Raw genomic sequence first — 23,244 nt, 5'->3', positions numbered from 1 at the left:
TGGCACAACCTCTTTGGAAAACAATTTGGTATCACTAGTAAATTTAAAGGTGCATTTGCTTTATGACCTAGTAGTTTTTTCTTGTCAATAAATTCTAGAGGAAACATAGTACCATTTATAATCTCGAAAACAAAACAAAACAAAACAAAACAACAGTCCACTAGAAACTGGAGTATATGAAATATCTGGAGTAGAATAAACAAATTGTAGAGTACTGTACAGCAGGGCAAATGAATGAATTACAGCTACACACAAAATCTGAATTTTAGTCATGTGGGGTAAGAAAAGCAAGTCATGTAAGTATACATATAAGAAGATTCTGTTCATATGAAGTTTGGAAACACAAAACTAAATATGTTGTTTAGGAAAAAAATTACAAAACTATAAGCAAGGAAATTAATAAGCACAAAATCAAGGAAAGTGATTACCTCAAGGGAGTGGAAGGGAATTAGGGAGTGGTGTGTGGGTATATGAGTGTTCATTATATCATGGAGTTTTTTTAACTTTATGTATATTTTATAACTATTCTTTATATTTACTAATTAATATTTTTGGAAAGGAAGATACAAAACATATGTTACTATGACTACATGGGCATTTTTTTTTTAAAGATTTTATTTATTTGACAGAGATAGAGACAGCCAGCAAGAGAGGGAACACAAGCAGGGGGAGTGGGAGAGGAAGAAGCAGGCTCATAGCAGAGGAGCCTGTTGTGGGGCTCGATCCCATAACACCAGGATCACGCCCTGAACCGAAGGCAGATGCTTAACTGCTGTGCCACCGAGGTGCCCCTACATGGGCATTTTTTAAATAAAGAATGCGTACACACGTATAATCGTACATTGTCTCTGTAGAGATACACAAGAAACTAGTAACCGTGTTTGTTGCTTCAAGGAAAAGCAGCTGGGTTGTTGGAGGCCAGTCATTGAAAAGAAATTTACTTACTGCTCTACACTACGCCTTTTGTACCTTTTGAATTTTTGTAGCAAGTGTATCTAATACATACTCATATTTTAGCTTAAAAATGTACATAGGAAAAAAGAAAGGAAAGTCATTTATCATTTTTGAGATGGCTGGAGAAAATCAGACATTAACTGTCACTTGTCTCTATTGCTACTTCCTTCTCCTCTTTTCAAATTAGACAAACAGAATTATGAGGGTCTCTCTTTATTTACATTTCACTGTTAAGTATAGCAGGAACCAGTATGTTGCCTAGGCCACATCTCAACTAACAGTTGGCTGGCCACGTTAAAAATACATTTCTCATTCTATTTTAGGGATACCTTTAGTTTATGAAGTAAATGAGAACGTTATCAGGGTATGTTGCTAAAATGTAACATTGCTGGCTTATTTAAGAGAATATCCATTTCTATTTTTTTCTATTTCCCCTCTTCTCAGATAGAAAATTAGTGTCAGTGGCCTAGGAAAGTAAAATGAAAAATAACTACACCCTAATTTATCTTTTATTTTGGAGGGAGAAAATAATGTGATAAAATGTGGGTTATTAAATAATCACAAAAAATATATAGAACATTCACTATTCATTCAGTTAATATTTACTAAAGGCATTTTCTGATGGTGATTGATGTTGAGTACCATTGCATGTGCCCGTTGGCCATTTATGTATCTTCTTTGGAAAAATTTCTACTCAGGTACATTTAATTGGATTATTTGTGGGTTTTTTGATATGGAGTTGTATGAGTTCCTTATATTTTTTTGGATATTAATCTCTGATCAGATGCACAGTTTGCAAATATTCCTCCCATTCTGCAGGTTGCCTTTTCATTTTGTTGATTGTTTCCTCTGCTGTGCAGAAGCTGTTTGGTTTAAATAATCCCACCTGTCTTTTTTTGGTTTTGTTGCCTTTGGTTTTGTTGTCATTTCAAAAAAAAATCATTGCCAAGACCAGTGTCAAGGAGCTTTCTTCTAGGGATTTTATAGTTTCAGGTCTTACATTTAGTCCATAATCCATCTTGAGTTAATTTGTGCGTTGTGTAAGCTAGGGGTCCAGTTTCATTTCTCTGCATCTGGATATCCAATTCTTCCAACACTCTTTATTAAAGAGACCATCCCCATTGTGTGTTCTTGGTGCTCTTGTCCAAAGATTGGTTGACTGTACATACATGGATTTATTTCTGGGCTCTCTATTCTGTTCCATTATTGGTCCCTGTGTCTGTTTTTATGTGAGTACTACACTGTTTTTGATAACTATAGCTTTGCAATGTAATTTGAAATCAGGAAGTATGATGCCCTCCAGCTTTGTTCTTTTTCAAGATTGCTTGGCCATTTGGAGTCTTTCATGGTTTCATATGAATTTTAGGATTGTTTTTTGTATTTCTGTGAAAAATACCATTGGAATTTTGGTAGGGATTACATTAAATCTGTAGATCACTTTACGTAGTAAGGGCATTTTAACAATATTTTCTCCCTAATCATCTGGGAAATACAAATCAAAACCACAGTGAGATATCAGCTCACATCAGTTAGGATGGCTATTACCAAAAGACAAGAGATAACAAATGTGAGGACATAATTGGTGGGAATGTAAATTGGTATAGCCACAATGGAAAACAGTATGGAGGTTCTTCAGAGAAGTGAAAGAGCTACCATATGATTGAACAATTCCATTTCTGGTTATGTATCTGAAGTAAAAGAAATCAGTATCTTGAAGAAATACCTGCACTCCCATGTTCATTGTAACATTATTCACATAGCCAAGATATGGAAACAATCTAAGAGTCCATCAACAGATAAATGGATAAAGAAATATGGTATATAGGTATAATGGAATATTATTCACTCATTATTGAAGAAGGAAATTCTGGCATTTGTGACAAAATGGATGAAACTGGAGGGCATTATACTAGATGAAGTAAGTCAGACAGAGAAAGACTATATGGTGTCATTTGTATATGGAATCTTTTTTTTTTTTTTTTTTTAAGTTGCACTTCTAGAAACAGTAGAATGGTAGTTGCCAGGGGCTGGGAGTGGGGAGGGAAACAGGGAGATGTAGATCAAAAGTTACAAACTTTCAGTTATCAGATGAATAAGTTCTTAGGATCTGATGTACAGCATGGTGACTGTAGTTTCTAATACTCTATTGTGTGCTTGAAATTTGCTGAGAGAGTAGAACTTAAGCATTCTCACCAGGAAAAAATTTGTGAGTCATTGGCTTATGGGTGATAATTGAATCTGTGAACCTAATTGAGATTGTCTAGAAAGAATGTGGAGACATAAAAGGTGACTTGGGAATGAACTTGAAGATCATTGATGTTCTTTATAATTTTTGTTATTGACAAGGTTTGGTTTTATAAGAATGTACTTTGTAATAACCTTGATTGTTTCAACTAAGGCTTACTGTTATGATATAATAACCCTCTCCCTCTTGCCAGATATATCTGTCATCTCTTTGTTATTCTTTTTATATTATCAATTATTTACTCAGTGACTAGATTTTGCAATGAGTCAATCTTCTAAAAGTAATGCAATTGATATTTTCTAAGCATCTGGATTAGGCAATGAGTTGGGTTTTGTTTTTGTTTTTTTTTTTTTAAGATTTTATTTATTTGTCAGAGAGACAGAGCACAAGCAGGGAGAGCGACAGGCAGAGCAGGTCGAGGGAGAAGCAGGCTCCCCACTGAGCAGGGAGCCTGATGCTGGACTCCATCCCAGGACCCTGGGATCATGACCTGAGCCAAAGGCAGACACTTAACCGACTGAACCACCCAGATATCCCAAAGAGTTTTGTTTAAATCAGGAATGAAGAACTACTCTTACAATGTATTTGTTCTTTAAGCGGTTGAGGAAATATCATTTTTAGCTATCTTTCCAGGCGTAATAAGGAAAATTGAGCACTCCTAAGCAGTCTTTTTCCATGAGCCATTGGTAATCTCCTTAGAGACAGCTTTAGAAACAATGAAAGTTTATTATTCTGGTGCCCTACCTGATATAGTCTCTGATTACCTAAGTCTCAGTTTGGGATTCAAACGATATGCTCCCTATGCTGCTAAGTAGTCATAGAAGGCAGGATAAGAAATTGATAAATTGGACTCTGTCAAATTTAAAACATTTGTCCTTCAAAAACCATCGTTAAGAAAACTTAAAGGCAAGGAGTGCCTGGCTTGCCCCATTGGTAGAGCTTGTGATTCTTGATCTTGGGGTTGTGAGTTTGAGCCCCATGTTGGACGGAGAGTTTACTTAAAAAAAAAAAAAAAAATTAAAGCAAGACTAGGGGAAAATCTGTAAAGGAAAGGAAAAGGGTGAATTCCTCCTTTCTTAGCCTTTTGTTTTATTCAGGGCCTCAATGGATTGTATGATGCGTACCCACACCGCCACCCATGTCTATGCAAAGACCAGTATGCAAAAGTTTGTAATTTGTAGCAGCTTTATTCACAATAGCAAACAATGAATGATTCTATTTATATGAAATTTTACAAGAGGCAAAGCTATAGTGCTAGAGAGCAGGTCTGTCTTGGGAGCTTGGGGGGAAGGGATTGACTGCAAAGGATTATGAGGGAATTTTTTGTGGTGATATTCTGTGTCATGACTGAGATGACTGTACAGTTGTCAAAACTCATTGAATTATACACATAAAATGGCAAATTTCATTGTATCTAAAGTATACCTCAAAAAGCTAATTTAAACAATTGTGAAGCATTATCAGGAACCCTTTAGGAAATAACTTATTTGTAAAATGGGGCATAGACCTAAAGAAGTGAAGTTTCTTGCTCAAAATTCCATGAATAGTGTGCCTGTGGATAGAGTGCATATCTCCAGCATCCTAGTCTCACTAGGCTGCACAATTCTCTTGGCATTAGGTCACATCCTGCTATCTATTGTTAAAAAGGTAAAACTCGGGTTTTTCTTTCCTTTTTTTTCTCCTCCTTTACTACTCACTGACACTTCTGGTCACCAAATGTGTAAAGGTTTCTCCCCCAACAACAGGCAATTCTCTGTGACACCAGCTGGGTGTCCTACAATTTTACTCAGCTCTGACACTACCCAAAGATAGTGTTAGATCCCACAGGTTAAGGGCTCACTCCCACAAGACTGCCCCTCCCACCTCCCACACATACACTTCATATGCCAGTTATAAGCCCAGGCTATGACCTGTGCTTCTCACCAACTAGCTAAAAATTGGAGGTTCCAGTGACCCCTCCTTGGGTTCAATTAATTTACTAGAGTGGCTTACAGAACTCAAGGAAACACTTACTTTGGTTTACCAGTTTATTATAAAAGGATAAAGGATATAGAGGAACATCCAGATGGAAGAGATGCATAGGGCAAGGAATGTGGGAAGAGCCTTGGAGCTTCCATAATCTCTCTGCACATGCTCCTCTTCCACTACCAACCTGGAAGCTCTCCAAACCCTGTACTTTTGAGATTTTATGGAGGCTTCATCACATAGGCATAATTGATCCTTAACTCCATTTTCATTCCTTTTCTCAAGAAAGGGGGGGCAGGGCTGAAAATTCCAAGGTTCTAATTATGACTTGGCCTTTTCCTTGACCAGTCCTCATCCAGGGAGTCTAAATAGTTGCCTCATTAGAACAAAAGGCACTAATGTCACCCAGAAAATTAAAAGGTTTCAGGAGCCCTGTGTCAGGAACAAAGGTCAAAGACCCATGTAAGAACATGAGATGGTCCTAGTGTTCTTACCGCTTTGGAAATTACAAGGATTTTAGGGGCTCGGAGGTAGAGACCAATATATATGTATTTTCTATTATCTCACAATTATGCTTTATAATTTTCTTTGAGTGTTCATCTTAGCTCTCTGTATATATTATAACCTCTGGAAATACAATGATCATGTCTATATTTCTCTTCATACTTCCCACATTGTATTGCACAGAGCATGTGCTCCATATTTGCTGAATGAAGGAAAGCTTGTCGTAGTGCACCATGCCTCCCAGACTTGGACAGAAGAATCAGGAATCTCATGGCATAGTGCCAGGCTTTCCAAATTCAGCAGAGACCTTCTCTAACGTATAGTTTCCTTAGACCACCATTAGACCACTTTGCTTAGGGGTTCGCAGCTACCAAAAATGTACTCTAATTAATGGGAAATTGATGTTTTATGTATTTCTGTGAAAGCTTAGATTGTATTTTCTGACGTTGGAAATTGAGGGAGGTCTCAGTTTACATTTTCAATCTGAAGCCAAATATAACTACAGTGAGAATATAAATTCCTCTTAAAGATTAAATAGAAGAGCAGCTGTCAGAATCGGAACTTTTGTCTTTGTCCAGAGCTCTCCATTCTTAAATCCATCCTCTTTTATAATTAAGGGACCATGCTAACAGCACAGAATAACACTCATCTCAGCGTTAAACTCGCTTTCCTTGGATTTTTCTAGATTCTAAACTTTTACAACTCTGATTCACTTATAAATAATTCAGTAGATCTAGACGAATTGAACACTTATTTATGATATTTTTCATCTAAACCCAAGAGAGAACAATAAATTTAAAAAGAGGATGGAATCCCACAGATCGTTTCCTTTCTTAAAGTAAAAATACATACTTTTGGTGAAAGAGCAATATATCATTAATAATATTTAACACTTAACCAACATATTACTCTGTATCAGGCATTTGTTCTAAGTGCTTTACACATATTCCCCCTCATAATCCGTACACCACTATGAGATCATTTTGTTGTTGTCCTCATTTACAGTTGAGGAAACTGAGGTACACAGAGGTTAAGTAACTTGCCTAAAATCTCACTACCAGTAATTGATGGGCCGGGAATCTAAATCCAGAGCCTGAATTTCTACAACTGTGATGTGGTATCTCCCAGTTAGGTCAATGGATATGTGACTAATAGTTTAGAATGTAATTTTTTATCAGACTTATTTTACTTATGTAAATTAAGGGAGTACAATTTATTGAAGAAATGATTTTGAATTATTAAATTTTGAGATATCAACTAGTTGGCAAAAGAAGTTTTTTGACAGAACTGGAAGTCATACAATGGAACCTTTTGCTGTACCTTCAGGAAAGTTATTTCTTTATTGTGACTTACCCTACAAAGCCCTTTCTAAGAAGGTGATGGGGTGCACATTTTCTGTACAATGCAAATAAGATAAATATGAATGTTTATTGTAATGTTTGAGAGTAGACTTTAACTAACCAAAAAGTTCCTTAGAGATAGGAAACAATCTTTTTTTCTTGAGACTAAGAAATTGGGTTATTTCTTTAAGGAGAATGAGCTGGGAGTGGCATATTCCTTGAACATTTATGAGAAATGTGGGTGTGGGAGGAAGCTGTATTTTAGAGTGAGTAAAAACTCAAGGGAGTCACTCCTATGAACTGACAAAAATATCGTCTCCCACTTTGTATTGACCTACTGCAAAGGTTCCTCTTAGACTCACTGTCACTGTGCTAACAAAGTTGTAATTAAGTCTGCTCTGATATAAATCTAGATGTTTCTGATGGTATTTGTAGGAATACTATTCTTTATTTAGTGAATGGTGTTCAAGAAGTCAGCATCATGCGGTAAAAAGAGTTTGGGGGTGGTTAATTGAAAACCTGAGTTTAGTCTTCGCACTGCTAGTTACTTTGTATCCTTGGACTTAGCACTTAACCTCCTGGGCCTCAGTATTCTTCAAACCTAATCTGGGGAGATTAGGACTGATGATCTCGGAGATCCCTTCTAGTTCTAAATTCCCTAATTTTATGGCTCTTTTTGGCCAGGAGTCTTGCATGACTGAGAGCCACTCTTGTCTGCTGCGTTGCTTGTTTACTGCTTGATCATTGTCCACAGATGAGCCTTGTCAGTGATTGAGGGCTGTAGTTATTAATGTTCAGCCCTTTGATTAAAATACTTTTGTAAAATTTTCTGCCCACAGAAACAACTTGGCCTACCAAATTTGTTTGATTTTATTCCCTTTACCAGTGTCCTCTCCCTTAAACCAGCTCACTTCTACATGTAAAACATGGAAACTATTCATTTAGTGAAATGAATGTTAAACTTGTTTTGGGTTTGTTCTGCCACATCAGTCAGGGACGAAACAATAAATATTCCAGTATGATCTGTCAATTCTTCCACGGCAGTATCTCATGATACTTTAGTTGAAATGGAATAGAAAATGTAGACACAGTAATTTGAAACTCCATTTTATTTCTCTACCTGATTTACTTTATTCTGATTTCTTTGGCATTCTCTAATTTATTTTAGATCCAGAGCATGTGCTTAAATTCATACATGATTGAAAGATTTCACAATTTTTAAGTGCAGTTAGTACATTTTATTTAAATCTAATATGTAATACTCTGTAAACATTTTAAACATTTTAGAATTTTAAAATATAAAGTGAATGCACAGGGGCACCTGGGTGACTCAGTCAGTTAAGCATCCTACTGCGGATTTCAGCTCAGGTTATGATCTCAGGATTGTGAGATCAAGCCCCACATCGGGCTCGGTGCTGGGCATGGAGTCTGCTTAAGATTCCCTTTTCCCTCTTCCCCTCCCTCTCTTAAATAAAGTGAATGCACATTTTTTTAAAGGACAGAATTGTATGAATTTATCTACACTCAGATAAGACAGTGAAAAGTACAAGGGTTCTCAACCCCACTCCACCCTCCAGTCCTGTTCAACCAAAGTAGGCCGCTCTTAGCCATGTGATAAATACGCTTCCACATATTTTTTATACATTGTATGGGCAGTTTAAACATCGTGGTGAGCTTTTCTTTAATGTCTTCATGCATTATATATCAAGGGCTTCAATGATTGGGGTTGTAATAGGACAGATTTTGGTACCATATTGTACTTGTCAATAAGGCAGATTTTAAAATAGAAATTCACTGCTAGTTTAATGTGTTTATAGGATTAGACCAAAGACCACGTTTATGGAGCAGGAGCTGACAGAATAAGCTACAATGAGAGGACAGTGTTGGTATGATTTAGTCAATTTTAAAATGAGATAGGACCTCTGAACTACAGTCCTACTTGCAAACAGCTGGTAACAGTTGTATTTTAAGAAGAGAGAGATCAGCCAGTGGAGTTTAAGGGAAAAGAAAATCAAACTAAAAAGATTAATGATTGTTCTCTACTTAATTGCTATCTAACAAAACATTTTGTAATTTCATTCTATTAGCAAAGCATTCTCAATCTCAATGTTCCCAGCTTGCCATTCCTATAAAATCTGTCCCCAGAGCTTTTATTTCAGCAAGTCTGAACTTGCCTTATGCTTCATCTTCATCCTGAATGATATACTAAAGCAGATGGGCAGGAGAGTGATGTCCTAAGTACTTTTTATGACTAGCAGCCGCGGCAACCATCAGATGTCAACCTTTTTATTTTGGAATACGAGTTTCATGAGTGTACTATTGTGTTAAATTATTGTGTCTACTACTGCCCTGTGTGTGTATTTTTTAACTAAAACAAAAATATCTCATTTACTTCCCTGAAGACGTGTAATAGTTATTTAGTGCTTACAGTTGGCAGTTGCTTTCAAGTATCGTCTCATCATCTTATTTAATTCTCACAGAAACCTAAATGTAAAGTTATATTATTTTTCTACTGAAGCAAGTTTAGGAAAATTAAGGGACTTGCCCAAGTGTGTCAAAGCTGAGATTCAAATTGTGACTCGTTGGGCTTAACTCCTGTGATAGTAGACCAGGGACTTCTGAAAACCTTCTCCTCTATAAATGCAATGAGAATACTGGCAGGAATTGTCAGATCAAGTTTTTCAGGACTCTGGAAATTAAGGCTCACAGCAATCCAAGGAGCATTTATTTAAGAAGATCACCTGAATCTTGGCAAGAACAGCAAGCTTTGTGGCAGTTTAAACGGTGCGAATCACACACCCCCTCTCCTCAGCTACACATAGCCTTGAAAGCCAGTAGCCTTGCAACTTTGGTAGCAGTGTAAACCAGCAGCTCAGCAACCACTTGAGATGACAAAAGGGTCTGGTGCTCCTTAAAGCCCCATCCTCAGAGAATTGCTACCATTCGATATGTCAGCTCACTGAGAATCTCCTCAGGCCTTTTATTTGACCATATTCAGAGCTTGCTCTATCTCACCCCCAGGACATTTGTTAAAAAACAGTCAGCAGTAGTTGTTTAACATTGAAGGTACCTGGGGCACCTGGGTGGCTCAGTCAGTTGGGCATCTGCCTTTGGCCTGGGTTGTGATCCCAGAGCCCTGGGATTGAGCCCCGTGTTGGGCTCCCTGCTCAGTGGGGAGTTTGCTTGTCCCTATCCCTCTGCCCCTCCCCCACCCTGTTCCTGTGCGCTCATGCTCTCTCTCTCTCTAATAAATACATAAAAATTTTTAAAAATTGCAGGTACCTGAGGTGGTATTATTTGACACTAACAAGAGGCTAACTAAAAAAACATAAAGGAAAAACTGGGGAACAGGATGTCCAAAAGAGTCTTTGAGAAACTCCAACATGTTCCTAGGAATCAAGAAGGCTCTACACATAGGGCTTTTCACATATCCAGGAAAGACCTATGAAGGTTTTAATCTCTTGCCTCTAGCTAACCTTGATGCTCTGTACAAGCAGGAAGAGAGTACTAAGGCAGAGTTGTTAATTATCTGTTGAAAGTGTACCACAACAGACACAGACAGCAAAGGCTGAGAGGCACATTGATTCAAGGCATTTAAAGAAATCTTACTCCAGGGGCGCCTGGGTGGCTCAATCAGTTAAGCATCTGCCTTCAGCTCAGGTCATGATCTCAGGGTCCTGGAATTGAGCCCAGGTTGGGCTCCCTGCTCAGTGGGGAGTCTGTTTCTCCTCTCCCTCTGCCCCTCCTCCATTCTCATGCTCTTTCTCTCTCTCAAATACATAATTTAAAAAATCTTGAGGAAAAAAAAAAATCTCATTCCAACCATTAGGTGACTACTAAGCTAATGGAACAGAGACTTCAGAGGCCACATAGAACAATGATCCAAACTTTACAGAACTATTCCAGGAAAGTCAGTAAACAAACAGTAACAACAACAAATTCTGGGGATGGGAGGATTTGATTTCCATAGTTGTCACTTTGTAATATTTTACATTTTTAATCTTCAACTAAAAATTATAGGACATAGAAAGAAACAGGGAGGTGTGGCCTATACACAAGAAAAATAAAAGCAGTCAATAGACACTGCCCCTGAGGAAGCCCAGACATTTGGGCTTACTAGACAAAGAGTTTAAATCAGCTCTTATAAGTATGTTCCAAAAAATAAAGGAAATTGTGTAAAAGACTTAAAGTAGGAAAACAATGTCTCATCACATAAAGAATATCTAATAAAAAGATGGAAATTATATAAAGAAAATAGAAATTCCTGAGCAATAACCGAAATGAAAAATTGGCAGAAGACTCAGCAAATTCGAAGACAAGTCAATTGAAATGATTTAATCTGAGAAGCAGAAAAATAATAATAAAAAATGAATAGAGCAATTAAGAGACCAGTGGGACATTATCAGGTCTTCCAGCACATACATAATGGGACTCCCAGAAGGAGAAAAGAGACAGAAAGGGATTAAAAGAATATCTGAAGAAATAATGACTGAAATCTCTCAAATATGATGAAAAATTTAAATTTGCATGTTGAAGAACCTCAACAAATTCCAAGTAGGATAGATTTTAAGTAATCCACACACAGACAAATCATAGTCAAAAACCAAAGACATAAAATCACGAAAATAGCAGGAAAAAAGTGAATTTTTGTAGACACAAGATCCTCAATACTATTAACACCTGACTTGTCATCAGAAACCCTGTCATCCCACCGCTCTCTCTGGCCTGGTTGGCAAACACTTACTGGACATGATTAGCTCTGACAGACTCTGTTGGGTTTGCGTGTCTGCTTTACAAATCCTGTTTCCGATTTTCTGTGGCACAGCTTTTACTTGTAATGATGACATGCCTTATCATCTTCCTCATTGTGGCAACAGACATGCTCAGACTGGCTCTGTTAAATCTTTTCAGCAATATCTGGATCTATAGATGATGAGAGTCAAAAGCCACTTTAGTTAAGATACCCCACTCCACAGGGTAAGACTCATTATAACTTCCTTTTGTGTGTAATGATACACAGGTGAGCTACTGAGAGGCATGTGGGATGCTGTAGTTCCTCATTTGGTCTCCTTTTTCCTATTGTGTGCAAGTCTTTTATTTGGCTGGATTGGTTACCTAGGAAACAGCTGCAGGGTAGAGATGGATTGGCTGTTTGAGAAATGGAATTACAGGCCCCTTACAGAAGCAAAAGACCTGTTGGATAAAACAAAACAAAAATCAGTGAATGGCTGAGCTTGTGCCTAATTATTAATTAGTGTGCTTTAGGAAATCACACCAAGACAAGATCTGTAGAAGAAACTATTCAATGCTATGTGATTTTAAATTTAGCTTGTTTTTAATTCTTTTAAGTTCAACAATTGCTTATTAATTCCTGCTTTGTGCCCACTGCTGCAGGCCATTCTAGGGGTTACCAATGAAGTGTAAGGTTCAGTTCCTTCCTGAAAAGCCCATTTTCTGTTTGAGGTAAAAAGAAGTTACCTTAAAATCAAGTACACGATTGTGTGATGTGTCCAGAGAATTTGGAGGATGTAAAAGACCTTGGCTAGTCAACTAAGAGATGGATTTGAATCCACAAGCAGGAGATAATTCTTTGAGGTAAAAGATGAAATTTAAAGACCTGGTGTGAGTTTGGGTACTAATAGTACCTGAATTTACAGGATGTAATAGTCGCAGCACAGGTACCTTTGCAGATCCCTTTCCCCAGACAGCTTATGGAAAATATGTGACTATGATATAAACCATGTTGACCTAGAGTCTTACTCATGAAAAAGAACTTCAGCAACAATGCCAACTCTTTGTACTAGCCTGTTTATTTAAGGAAAGTCTATTATTTTCACTGGAAGTGTGACAGAGTGTTAGTTTTTGGAATCTCTGACCACTATAATAATGCTGGGCACAAAGACATTCAATAATTCACAATTTTTTTAACTGATTTTCATATATGTAGCATATTTTATGGCTATCAGCTAGCTTTAGCTTTCTTTTCTTCCCAAATGTGGCTGCAGTCTTTGGTCTCGATTTGCGGTAATAAGGACTTCTGTGTACATACAGGAACTTAATTCTTCTTTTAAAACTGAATATCTGTCAGGTTATTTCCATTTGCTTTGTGGAAGGGTCAGCTCTAATTTTCATTTTCTTATTTTTCTATTTGTATTCACCTGGTGTGGTGTGCCAGTCAGGAGGGGAAGCAGGAACGATCCCACTCAGAAAGCTTAACAATCAATGGGCACAGGAGGTTATGTTAAGTTTGAGCCCTAACGCTCTTTGCCATGTCCATAAACGGAAAGTAAGAGGTAACATAAGATACTCAGAAATATTTTGAAGGAGAGATATTTTAGTTATGATTTACTGAACCTACAGTTTTACATATTTGCCAGCAAAAAGTTATTATCAAATGTAAATCTAAGTTCATTAGTTACATAGAGTTACCAATAAAACTTTCTTTGTATTTTAAATTAAGAAAGTTACTGCTGTAATCAGAACATACAGTATTGCATTTGTCAGAGGCTCTTTCGTTGCCTGTTGTCTGCTTTTATAGCAATTACAGTTTTATAAATGGGATAGTGACTACACAGGGTAATTTGTTAGTAGTCTTTTGCTGAATGATCAAGAGTAGTTTCCTGTTCATTCTTGAGCACTGCTGTAAATACCTTATTTCCAAAATTATAAAATGCCTTACCATAATAAGATACCCTCTGTCCCCCAAGTTTTCTTTTCAAGGAAACTTTTTAGTGTTTCAATTTAAAAACAATTATTCAACTTCATGGTGCCTACTCACCCCTACCCTCTCCCTTTTTCTGGTTTAAGCAATTACTTTTTTTTTTTTTTACTCTGATATTTTTAAGGTTAGCAATTAAGTATCAAAAACTTTTACTGATTTACTTTCCTTCGACCTACTAAGTCACTGTACTCCAAGCAGCAGCTAGAAAGAGGGATAGTGTGTGGCATTATTATGAAAGTTGGCTCACTTTCTATTCCCCTCCAAACCCCCATCTGCCTCCATCCTGCCAGAGATGTCCTATGGCTATAACGCTGTTTATACTTCTGCAGAGATCACAAAATGGGCCCAATTATTAGATGATTTGAGAGGAAAGGTACGATTTGCTGAGTACTCTTCTTCTTCCATTCAACCAAAAGAGTCAGAATTAACATTAGAGGGGGAGAGTTTTGAGAGAACTGATTTTTTGCTTCATTTTCTTTGAACACATTGCTTTATTTCTAAAACTGTATCAATGGCAAAACACAGGTTGCAGGAGAGCCCCCTCCCTCCAGCAGCCCCACCTACCCACGCATACATCTGTATACACACATCCAGCTCTGCCGTCTGCTCCCACCAAGCAGCTTCCCAAAATGCCTCTTGGAATTTTACTGACTGTCCTCAAAAAAGGCACTTGTTTGTGGCAAGTGCTGTGATTTTGAGGTTAATGTTTTTTTGTTGGTGGTGGTGGTGTTATTTTGTTGAAATTGAGAAAATAATTAAGACTAAAAAAAAATGCAGAAATCTGTTATGTTTTCAATGGTTCCAGAAATTTCTTGTGTTTTAGGCAATAGTTTTCCCATTTACAGTTGCTCTTAAAGGAAGAAATAAACAGTTTTCACTCAAAAGTAACATTTTAATTGTTCTTTTTTTTTTTTTTTTTAAGATTTTATTTGACAGAGACAGCCAGCGAGAGAGGGAACGCAAGCAGGGGGAATGGGAGAGGAAGAAGCAGGCTCCCAGCAGAGGAGCCTGATGTGGGGCTTGATCCCCGGACTCCGGGATCACGCCCTGAGCCGAAGGCAGACGCTTAACCGCTGTGCCACCCAGGCGCCCCACATTTTAATTGTTCTTAATGGGAAGAGAATAAAAAAAAATTTTCACCGTACCCATTTTTCTGTAAATTAATTCACCCCAAAGTTGATAGAGGGGTCCTTGGGTTTGACATAAGAACATGTTTATGTAAAAATAGTACTTGATGTCTTACAAAAATGTTATTACCATCATGTTATTTAAATGAGAGAGGGGGCATTTGAAAAATTGCCACTAATGCCTTTATGCCTTTCTGCTGAAGCATGCTAGTAATGGTTTAGCAATTTGAACACTGTGCATTGCACAGAAATTGTTGAATCCTACTAGTTTTCCCAACATTTTCTTGAATTTAACGGAAAAGTATTTATGTCATAATATTCTTAGGGCTTTTTTTTTTTTAGATTTTATTTATTTGTTTGTTTATTTTAGAGAGAGCGAGAGCTCACACGCTGGGGGAGGAACAGAGGGAGAGGGAGAGAGAGAATCTCAAGCAGACTCTGTGCTGAGTACGGAGCCCAGTGTGGGGCTTAGTCCCAGGACCCTGAGATCATGACCTGAGCCAAAACCAAGAGTCCAGCACTTAATCAACTGAGCCACCCAGGCACCCCTATTCTTAGGCCTTTTAACTTTAATAGAATATATTGGTTCTAATATATAATCCATTATTTAATTTTATCTATATATTATGATTAGACATATTTCAAGTTTGTCTTCAATTTCCTGAAAAGTGTTTTTCTTCTCATCCAAAATCAAATAATATACAGTGAGTCTTAGATCTCAGAATAGAAAAATTCCAGTTCTTTCAGCTGGTATGTAAGCTCAGCAAGACCAGGAGCCTCATCTGTCTTGTTCATTGTTATTTCTCGGGAGCCCAGAACATTGCCTGATACAAGTACTCAGAAAAGTATTTGTTTAATGATGACTGAAAGAACTGCATTTTGTGGTTTTTGCGAGTTTTTTTTTAAGTTCACTTTGTATGTTAAGTATGACTACATTGTGAACTATAGTGCAATGCTGAATAGTGAGACTCAGTGGAATTAAATGCCTGAGTGACCTATACAGAAATAAGATTTAAGGACTAAAGGGGTGTTGGTGGGGGATATTCCTTGGGAATGTCAAACCCACTAAAATACTCCCACCTTTTGCATCTCCCCAGGAGCACTCACTGTGGGCCTCGTGCGACAGTGTCAAACAATCCATGGACGAGACCGGACGTGCATCCCACCTCGGCTTCCCCCAGAGTGGGTCACCACACTGTTTTTTATCATCATGGGAATCATTTCATTGACTGTCACATGTGGTTTGCTGGTGGCTTCCCACTGGCGGAGAGAAGCTACAAAATATGCCCGATGGATAGCATTCACTGGAAGTAAGTAACCTGTGCTTACTAAATTTGTCTAGAAGGCGTGCACACTGATATTTTAATGAAGATACCAAGAATCAGTCATAAGGACTCCATAATCATCAAAGAGCACCACTTGCTGTGGCCGTCAGATAGACTCTACACAGTCCCATCAGTTCTTCAGAATTCTCACCACAAGACCAAGACATCCAAAACCTTAATTGCTTTGTATGAAATGCTACTTTAATGAATTTTATTTTGCTCACATTGTGACGTAAGCGTTCCAGGTCTGTGGCTCAGAGCTTTCACTAACCTGAATCTTTTACTCTTCTTGAAGGTGTTGGTATCCTCTACCAAATAAAGGCAAATCTAGAAGGAAATGTACAGAAATATAAATTAGATTAAGGTGGTGATTTGGTTTTTAATATCATTAATTTTAAGTTTCTACTGTGCGTTGTTATGTGACTACTGAAAAAACCAACACATTTGGTTGTTTAATAGTTATTTATCAACATTTCATACTCCATTAAGCTATGCCACAGGGTATGATATATATTATACATTATCTTGTACTCTACAAAATTGGTTTAATTTCCCAACACATTAGGGCCTTTTCCCAGTTAAAAGCAGCAAAAATGCACAAAGGAAAGATATTTCTGTAATTTTGCTTCCTTGGTTCTTTCTCTCTAAAGCAATTTTGTGCCCCCCTTACCCAGAGGATATTTGTCAATGCCTGGAAACATTTTTGATTGTCATAGCTAAGGGGATCTTACTGGCATCTTGATTAGAGGCCAGGGATAATGGCAAAACATCCTACAAATGCAGAGGACAGGTCCCCACAACAAAGACTTATCAGGCCCAAAGTGGCAATAGGGCCTTGTTGAGAAGCTCTGCTCTAAAGAGCAGGATAACAATCCTTATGCCAAATACCATGGATTTCACTTCTAATTCAGTGCCTTATAATTATATCAGGTTTGCATAAGTTTTAAAAAGTGAATATTATAACACGGCTTACTTTCACTTGATATTTTATTTAGAATTTGTATGGTAGGGGTAAGGCATAATCCCATGGATCCCTGTTAATGTGAAAGCTCAGTTTATCCTTAAAGACCATAAGATAGGGATATTAGTTCATGAATCTCAGTTTCTCCCTATCTCTTTGTGAAACTCTTCAATATATATGTTTCTGGCTCTGTTGTTTTATTTCTGTCTGTACATCTTCCTTAATTTTAAAATTTAGATCAAGTTGACTTTGACTGAAAAGGTCTTCTTCTCCATTCTTGTTAAGAAATGTGAAACAAGTCGATGAACTTGTTTAAGGTCAAACAGACCTCCTGAGACCATTCTTTTCTGAATAATAGGGTCCACAGGCTGTTGAGGAGACAGTGCTGCTAAATTAATTGATGAAGAATTTAAAGAGAATCTTTACTCACAGATAACAATTACTTATCCAGATAGAATTTGTTCATTAAGGAGTAAAATAAAGTCAAAGTAGGAGGATTTAGTTTCTGGATTTAGTTAACATTTGGGAATGCATATGCTCTGAATACCAAAAATCTAAAATATAATTTAATAATAACACCACTTTAGTATGAGTCAAAGAAAACATTAAAATGCTTATGTGAGCCTTTGGTTCTTGCAGTCCAATAAACAGAAAGAACTAGGGTTATCTTGTTTTTCATTTCCTTTCAACAGATATTTAAGTATATGTAGCTACCTCCAAATGTAATGTGGTTTTCCTTTATTTTTTAGTTAAATAATTTAAAATAACAACTTCTAAAAATAATATGTGCATATGATACATAATTCAAAGCCTAGGAAAGGGTCACCAAGTGAAAAATAAGTCTCGTGTGTGGCTCCATTACCTAGCCATTCAGTACCTCTTTGCTGGAAGCAACCATTGTTATGAATTTCTGGGATTTCCTACCAGAGGGGTCTTATGCATAGAAACATACATATATGTGTGAATATTCTATGAATATATATTCTATTCTATTCTATTCTGTACCTTGGTTTTTTAGCTCAACAATACATCTCGTAGTTAATGTCATTTAAGTAAGCATAGGGCTGCATTACTCTTCTCAGCTTCCTTGAATACATTGCTTTTGTTACCAGAGCTAGTCCACTAGGGTGGCAGTCCTGAGAGGGATTTAGCTTCCCCTGGTATTTCCATTCAGCCTTTGAAAATGTTCTTTATCTCTATTATAAATGTTCTTTATCTCTATTGTATATGTTTCTATTTCTCTTAAACTGTAGTTTTGGTAAAAATGTCAGGGTAACATTTTCTAATAGGTTTACACAGTGGGGAACTCTCTCAGAGGAGAGCCACACGTGATTCACCCTACCTGTGGAGGCAAGGGTAACAAAGATGTGTCTTTTTCTTCAAGTCTGACCCTTATCCTTAACTCTTCCACTGTAATTTACGTTCTCGTCCCCCAGTAAAGTCAATATCTGACTCTCACCATCAAGAAATCTGTCCCATGGAAGATAGGAAGTGATGTCTTTATAGGCTTATTTAGGACCCAAAATTTAATTGTCAAAAGTTGATAGATATTATCAGCATTAATAATATTTTAAGATCTTAAGTAACCTCACAGGTCCCAATAGCTTAAAAGAAAACTCATCCACTTACATTAAATCTTCCCAAAAGTATAGAGAACCTAACTCTTCGTATTAAAAACCAGGATTAGATCAAATAGGAGTTTACTGCTTCCTTAGTATTTGATTAAGCTTTTCCTAACTAACGTGGAAAGTATTTAACTCTTGTAAAATATTAAACTCTACTTTAAATATAATCATTAAATGATTACTCCATTATGAAGGATAGATTTTTATTTTACAGTAGAAAGTAGAAAAAGACAGGAATGAAGTTGGCGCATTAACAGAATAAACAATTGTAATGTCTGCATGTCTCTAAAGCACTTCGAAATTATGTGTTTCTTGAGATTAGATGAGTCAACATTAAGAAACAAATTGTTTTTAAGGCAATAACTTTATCCCATTGTTTTTCTTTTAGATTGTTTATAGCTTAGATTGCGGTTTCATCTTACTTACCAAACCATATTAAGGCACAAGAACTGTTAGAAATTGGTGGTAGATAATACTGATAAGTGGGCATTGGCAGCACTACTAGTCTTTTACTGTTGACTGTACAACAGAAAGGCCAAAAGATCTAATACTTAATATCTGAATTTTTCATTTGTTCTGTAGTAGGCACCTGAAAGAGTCCAAATTCACTTATGTAACATTATTTGATGTGGTCGTTGGCCAGAAATGAAGTAGGCTCTCTGTGTAATATAAGATAATCCATCTAGGTAGTGCACAGGAAACAAGAATGCTGATGTGTTCTCTAAACTAGTGTATTAATTAAGAGAATGTTACTTTTTAATACCTTGGATATTACCCTGGAGGTATTTCTTCCAGAAAAAGATTCCTAATTGGCTTTTTAAGGACTCTCCTATTAAATTTGTTGATTAACAGAAAAATAATTTAGGACAAGTGTCAGCTGCTGTGTTTCTCCAGGACTTTGTCTGTATTCCGGGGGATATGTTTAACTTGGAAGAAGTTTCTCATTTGGTTAATAATGGAAAGCTTCACCCCTTCACATGCAGTGAGTATAGTAACCTGTCTTCACATTTCACTGAAGAAATATTTCTGCCTCCAAAGAAATTTGAAGAACTGTGAACATTTGACCAATGTGCTTTCAAAAGCATAAAATATTCTCTTGGAAAAGCTAGCCTATCAATGGGTAATTTGTGTTCACTAGGAAGTGTGTTTCTTTGATAGCCCAGGGGCACAAGCTGTTTGCTGAAACAGGGGACTATGGAATTCTACCCAGATGCGGGGTTTTCTGATACCTTTCTGGAAACATTTTGGCAAATAACTTATTTCATTGTGTTTGTATACAAAAGGCAAAGAAGCCTGCCCCCCCACCCCACTTTAACCTGTGTACTCAGAAAACCTAGAGAGATTTTATTTTTTTCTAACATTGTCCATAATGAGAGAGAACCACTCTGACAGTTTACTAATCATCTCAGAAGCCTGAGGTTCTTTCCACTAAGTGATTTTAAATCAGAGTAAGATAAATAGTACTATATTTGTTTGTACCTTTTCTCCAATTCCTTCTAATACCAACTGAGAGGAACGAGAATTGGCAGAATAATAACTGATGATAATAATATGCAACATTTATTCAGCACTTACTTTCAACCTGGCACCATACCAGGGACTTGACATTGTTTTGTTTATCCTTCTGGTATTTACCCCATTTTTAGAAGGGAACCAGAAGCCTAAGAGTGCACAGCTAATAAGTAGTGGAGCGCGAACATAGCCCCTCTCTGATTCTAGCTCAAGTCCTTAGTCACTATTTTAAGTAGTCAAGTATCATTTTAGGCACACACCTGAAACTAATATAATACTGTGTTAAATATACTGGAATTAAAAAACGTTTTAATTAAAATTTTACAAAAAGAATAGTTTATGTAAGCACTTACTTAGTAGCTTCGGAGTCCTTTCTTAATGCTGATATTTAAAATCGTCCTAACACTTACATAAAAGGCTAGCCCAGCTTTTACTATATTTAATTGTTAGGCTTTGGGAATATTATGTGATCTATAGAAGATGTGAATCTTTTGACAAGTGGTCAATGTTTTAACGGTCTGACCATGTTATCAATCCACAACCCTTCTTATAAACTTTGTGCCAAATTTTCATTGTTTTCTTAATCACCAAACCATGTTACTAATGTTGTGTTTTGGTTTGTTTTACAGTGATCCTTTTCTGTATGGCTGCCCTAATATTTCCGATAGGATTTTACATCAATGAAGTCGGAGGTCAACCTTATAAATTACCCAACAACACAGTAGTTGGGTCATCATATGTACTTTTTGTCTTATCAATTTTCTTTACAATAGTAGGACTTCTATTTGCTGGCAAAGTTTGTTTACCAGGCTGATGAATGTCTAAATTGCTCAACTCTTTTATTATTTTTTATTTTATTTTATTTTTTTATTTTTGGAGGGGGGAGGACAAAGGCAAGGCATCTGAGTAGTCCTCTCATAGGAAGCTGCTTAGATGAAACTGATGCTGAAAAGGAAAAAAAAATGCTTTGATTTGTTCTCACTATGCACTTTGGATTTAAAAACAAAACAAACAAACAAACAAAAGAGAGCCTTTTCCATAACCAAATACAGACAATATTGACTAAATCTCCTGAGCATATTCAGGCAGTCAGGTCTGCACTGTGATAGCAACCTAGTGAAGGAGAATGCTTTATACTGAAAAGCATGTGGCCCTTTGTGACTCTGTTGTTCCGTTTTTAACGTCTAATAATTAATTGAGGAAAAAAAAGTCTAAGTATTTATGAATCATGGTAGACCAGAGGGTTACAAGGGAAGTTCATGTGGGGCTGGCCTCACCTCCTAAGAAATTAGTGTTCATAGCTTCCTTGTAATGGTATGAGCCTTTGGCACCAGAGTGATTTGCTGTTGCATTACTACACCAAGAAGCCAATAGATCAAAACTTGTTTGCTAAAATGTATGTAAAAATCCTGAAATTCCCTATTCTCTGTGTACAAAACAAAACAAAATCAGACACTAAGAAACATGTTGTTGGGGGTGGGTGGGTGGGGGAAATATTCCTTATATTTATATAAATATATATATAATATATATATTTTGCTGATGCAGTATACAGTGTGTATATATGTGTGTGTGTGTGTATGTGTGTGTAAATTTATATACACACACATGCAAACAGTTCCTGGAAGAGAACTCTGAATGCTTTGCTAGCAAAACACTGTGGTGTGCAAACCTAGAACTCAATAGAAAAAAAAAAAGCCATTTATCTGAAGGCTGCATAGTGGAGAGAGTCTTCAGTTTACCTCATTCTTTGTAGCAGCCCTTGATTTTAACAGGTTTTTGTAATAGGTACAAATAATCCCATACCTTTCTAGGTCCAATTTTAAGTTAAGCTAAAATTCTTTGTAGGGTTAATTTATTTGTATATGATAGTAGAAGGTAAGATCATGTAAAACCTTATAATTTGGGGAATCTGACACTATTTAAATTATTGGCAACTGTCATCTGTTGTACAGAGGTTCTCTTTTTCTACTGGCTCAGTCTGTTACATGAGTAATGCATTTTCTATGTTCAAGCACACGACTTTACATAAATACAAAGTTCACTAGTAATACCAATTTATAATATTTTGGCTATCTACAACACTAACTGCACTCTGCTATAAAAACTGAATTTATGTTCTTTTCATCTGTAAGCATTACTAATACATCTGCTTTACCAAAAACCTGAGCAATACAATATTTTCTTTATATGCTATATGCCTTTGTTTGCTAAAAGCTAACATTTTTGCATTTACTTTAAAGGGCTGTACTAAACCCACAGCTTTACGTTTTTTCCTAGAAGAAGCATTGCAGCTAACCCTCGAAGCCACAAATAGTTTTAAAATACAGTATTTCTCTTCTCCACATTTCCCATGCTTTCATATCAGTGCTTAGTTGTTTTTCCAGATGAACACCATAGATAATCTCCTGTTTGAAATGTGGGGCAGGAGGCTCTTTCTTGGCAATGGAGCTAAGTTTTTCTTCTTTCTAGTGAAACAGCAACCCAAATGTCCCTATCAGTAGAGTTAGAGTCCCGTGTAGTCCCTGCTTCACACAAACAGCAATGAGTGCACTGTTTTTTGAAAGCTCAATTATAAATTATAAAATGATTACTTCAGAAATGGGGCTGCCTCCTCAGATATTCAAAGTATAAAATGGAGGAGCCTGATGTGTTTCACACTGGCTTGTTTGACATTCATATATCTTACTGTTAATTCAGTATTTTATTGTGAAAGAAAACCCCAGTGTTTCAGCTCACTCAGGAGTTCAGGGTAAGAGGTGAACCACCACTGTGGTGCATTCCTTGAGTGTTCTGGGGGAATGTCACACTTTTCCTTCCCAGGGTCAAAGAAACCTGTGGGAAATGACTGAAGGAGACTATTTTTCCCCAAGTATTATGATGTCTAGTTAATTCTGAGAATACCACTGGACGTGTTCTATGGACATTTGGGATTGCAGTTCCCATTGTGATTTGATTGGTCCTC

At 36.8% G+C, this 23,244-nt stretch overlaps 1 protein-coding gene across 1 annotated transcript in view; it reads left to right on the top strand.

Moving 5' to 3' along the window:
• Window positions 1–21,727, top strand: part of MOSMO (modulator of smoothened) — a 58,473-nt gene extending 36,746 nt beyond the window's left edge. Inside the window, exons 2-3 of the mRNA XM_040635241.1 lie at window positions 15,954–16,166; window positions 20,909–21,727. Coding sequence (XP_040491175.1) covers window positions 15,954–16,166; window positions 20,909–21,093 — 398 coding nt within the window. The 3' untranslated portion in view covers window positions 21,094–21,727. The remainder of the gene's footprint in view (window positions 1–15,953; window positions 16,167–20,908) is intronic.
• The last annotated feature ends 1,517 nt before the right edge of the window (window positions 21,728–23,244 follow it).

Source organism: Ursus maritimus, unplaced genomic scaffold, assembly GCF_017311325.1.
Source record: "Ursus maritimus isolate PB19 unplaced genomic scaffold, ASM1731132v1 scaffold_2, whole genome shotgun sequence".
NCBI lineage: Eukaryota > Metazoa > Chordata > Mammalia > Carnivora > Ursidae > Ursus > Ursus maritimus.
Note: the sequence above shows the minus strand (reverse complement) of the source record. Positions and strands in the feature narration are given on the sequence as shown.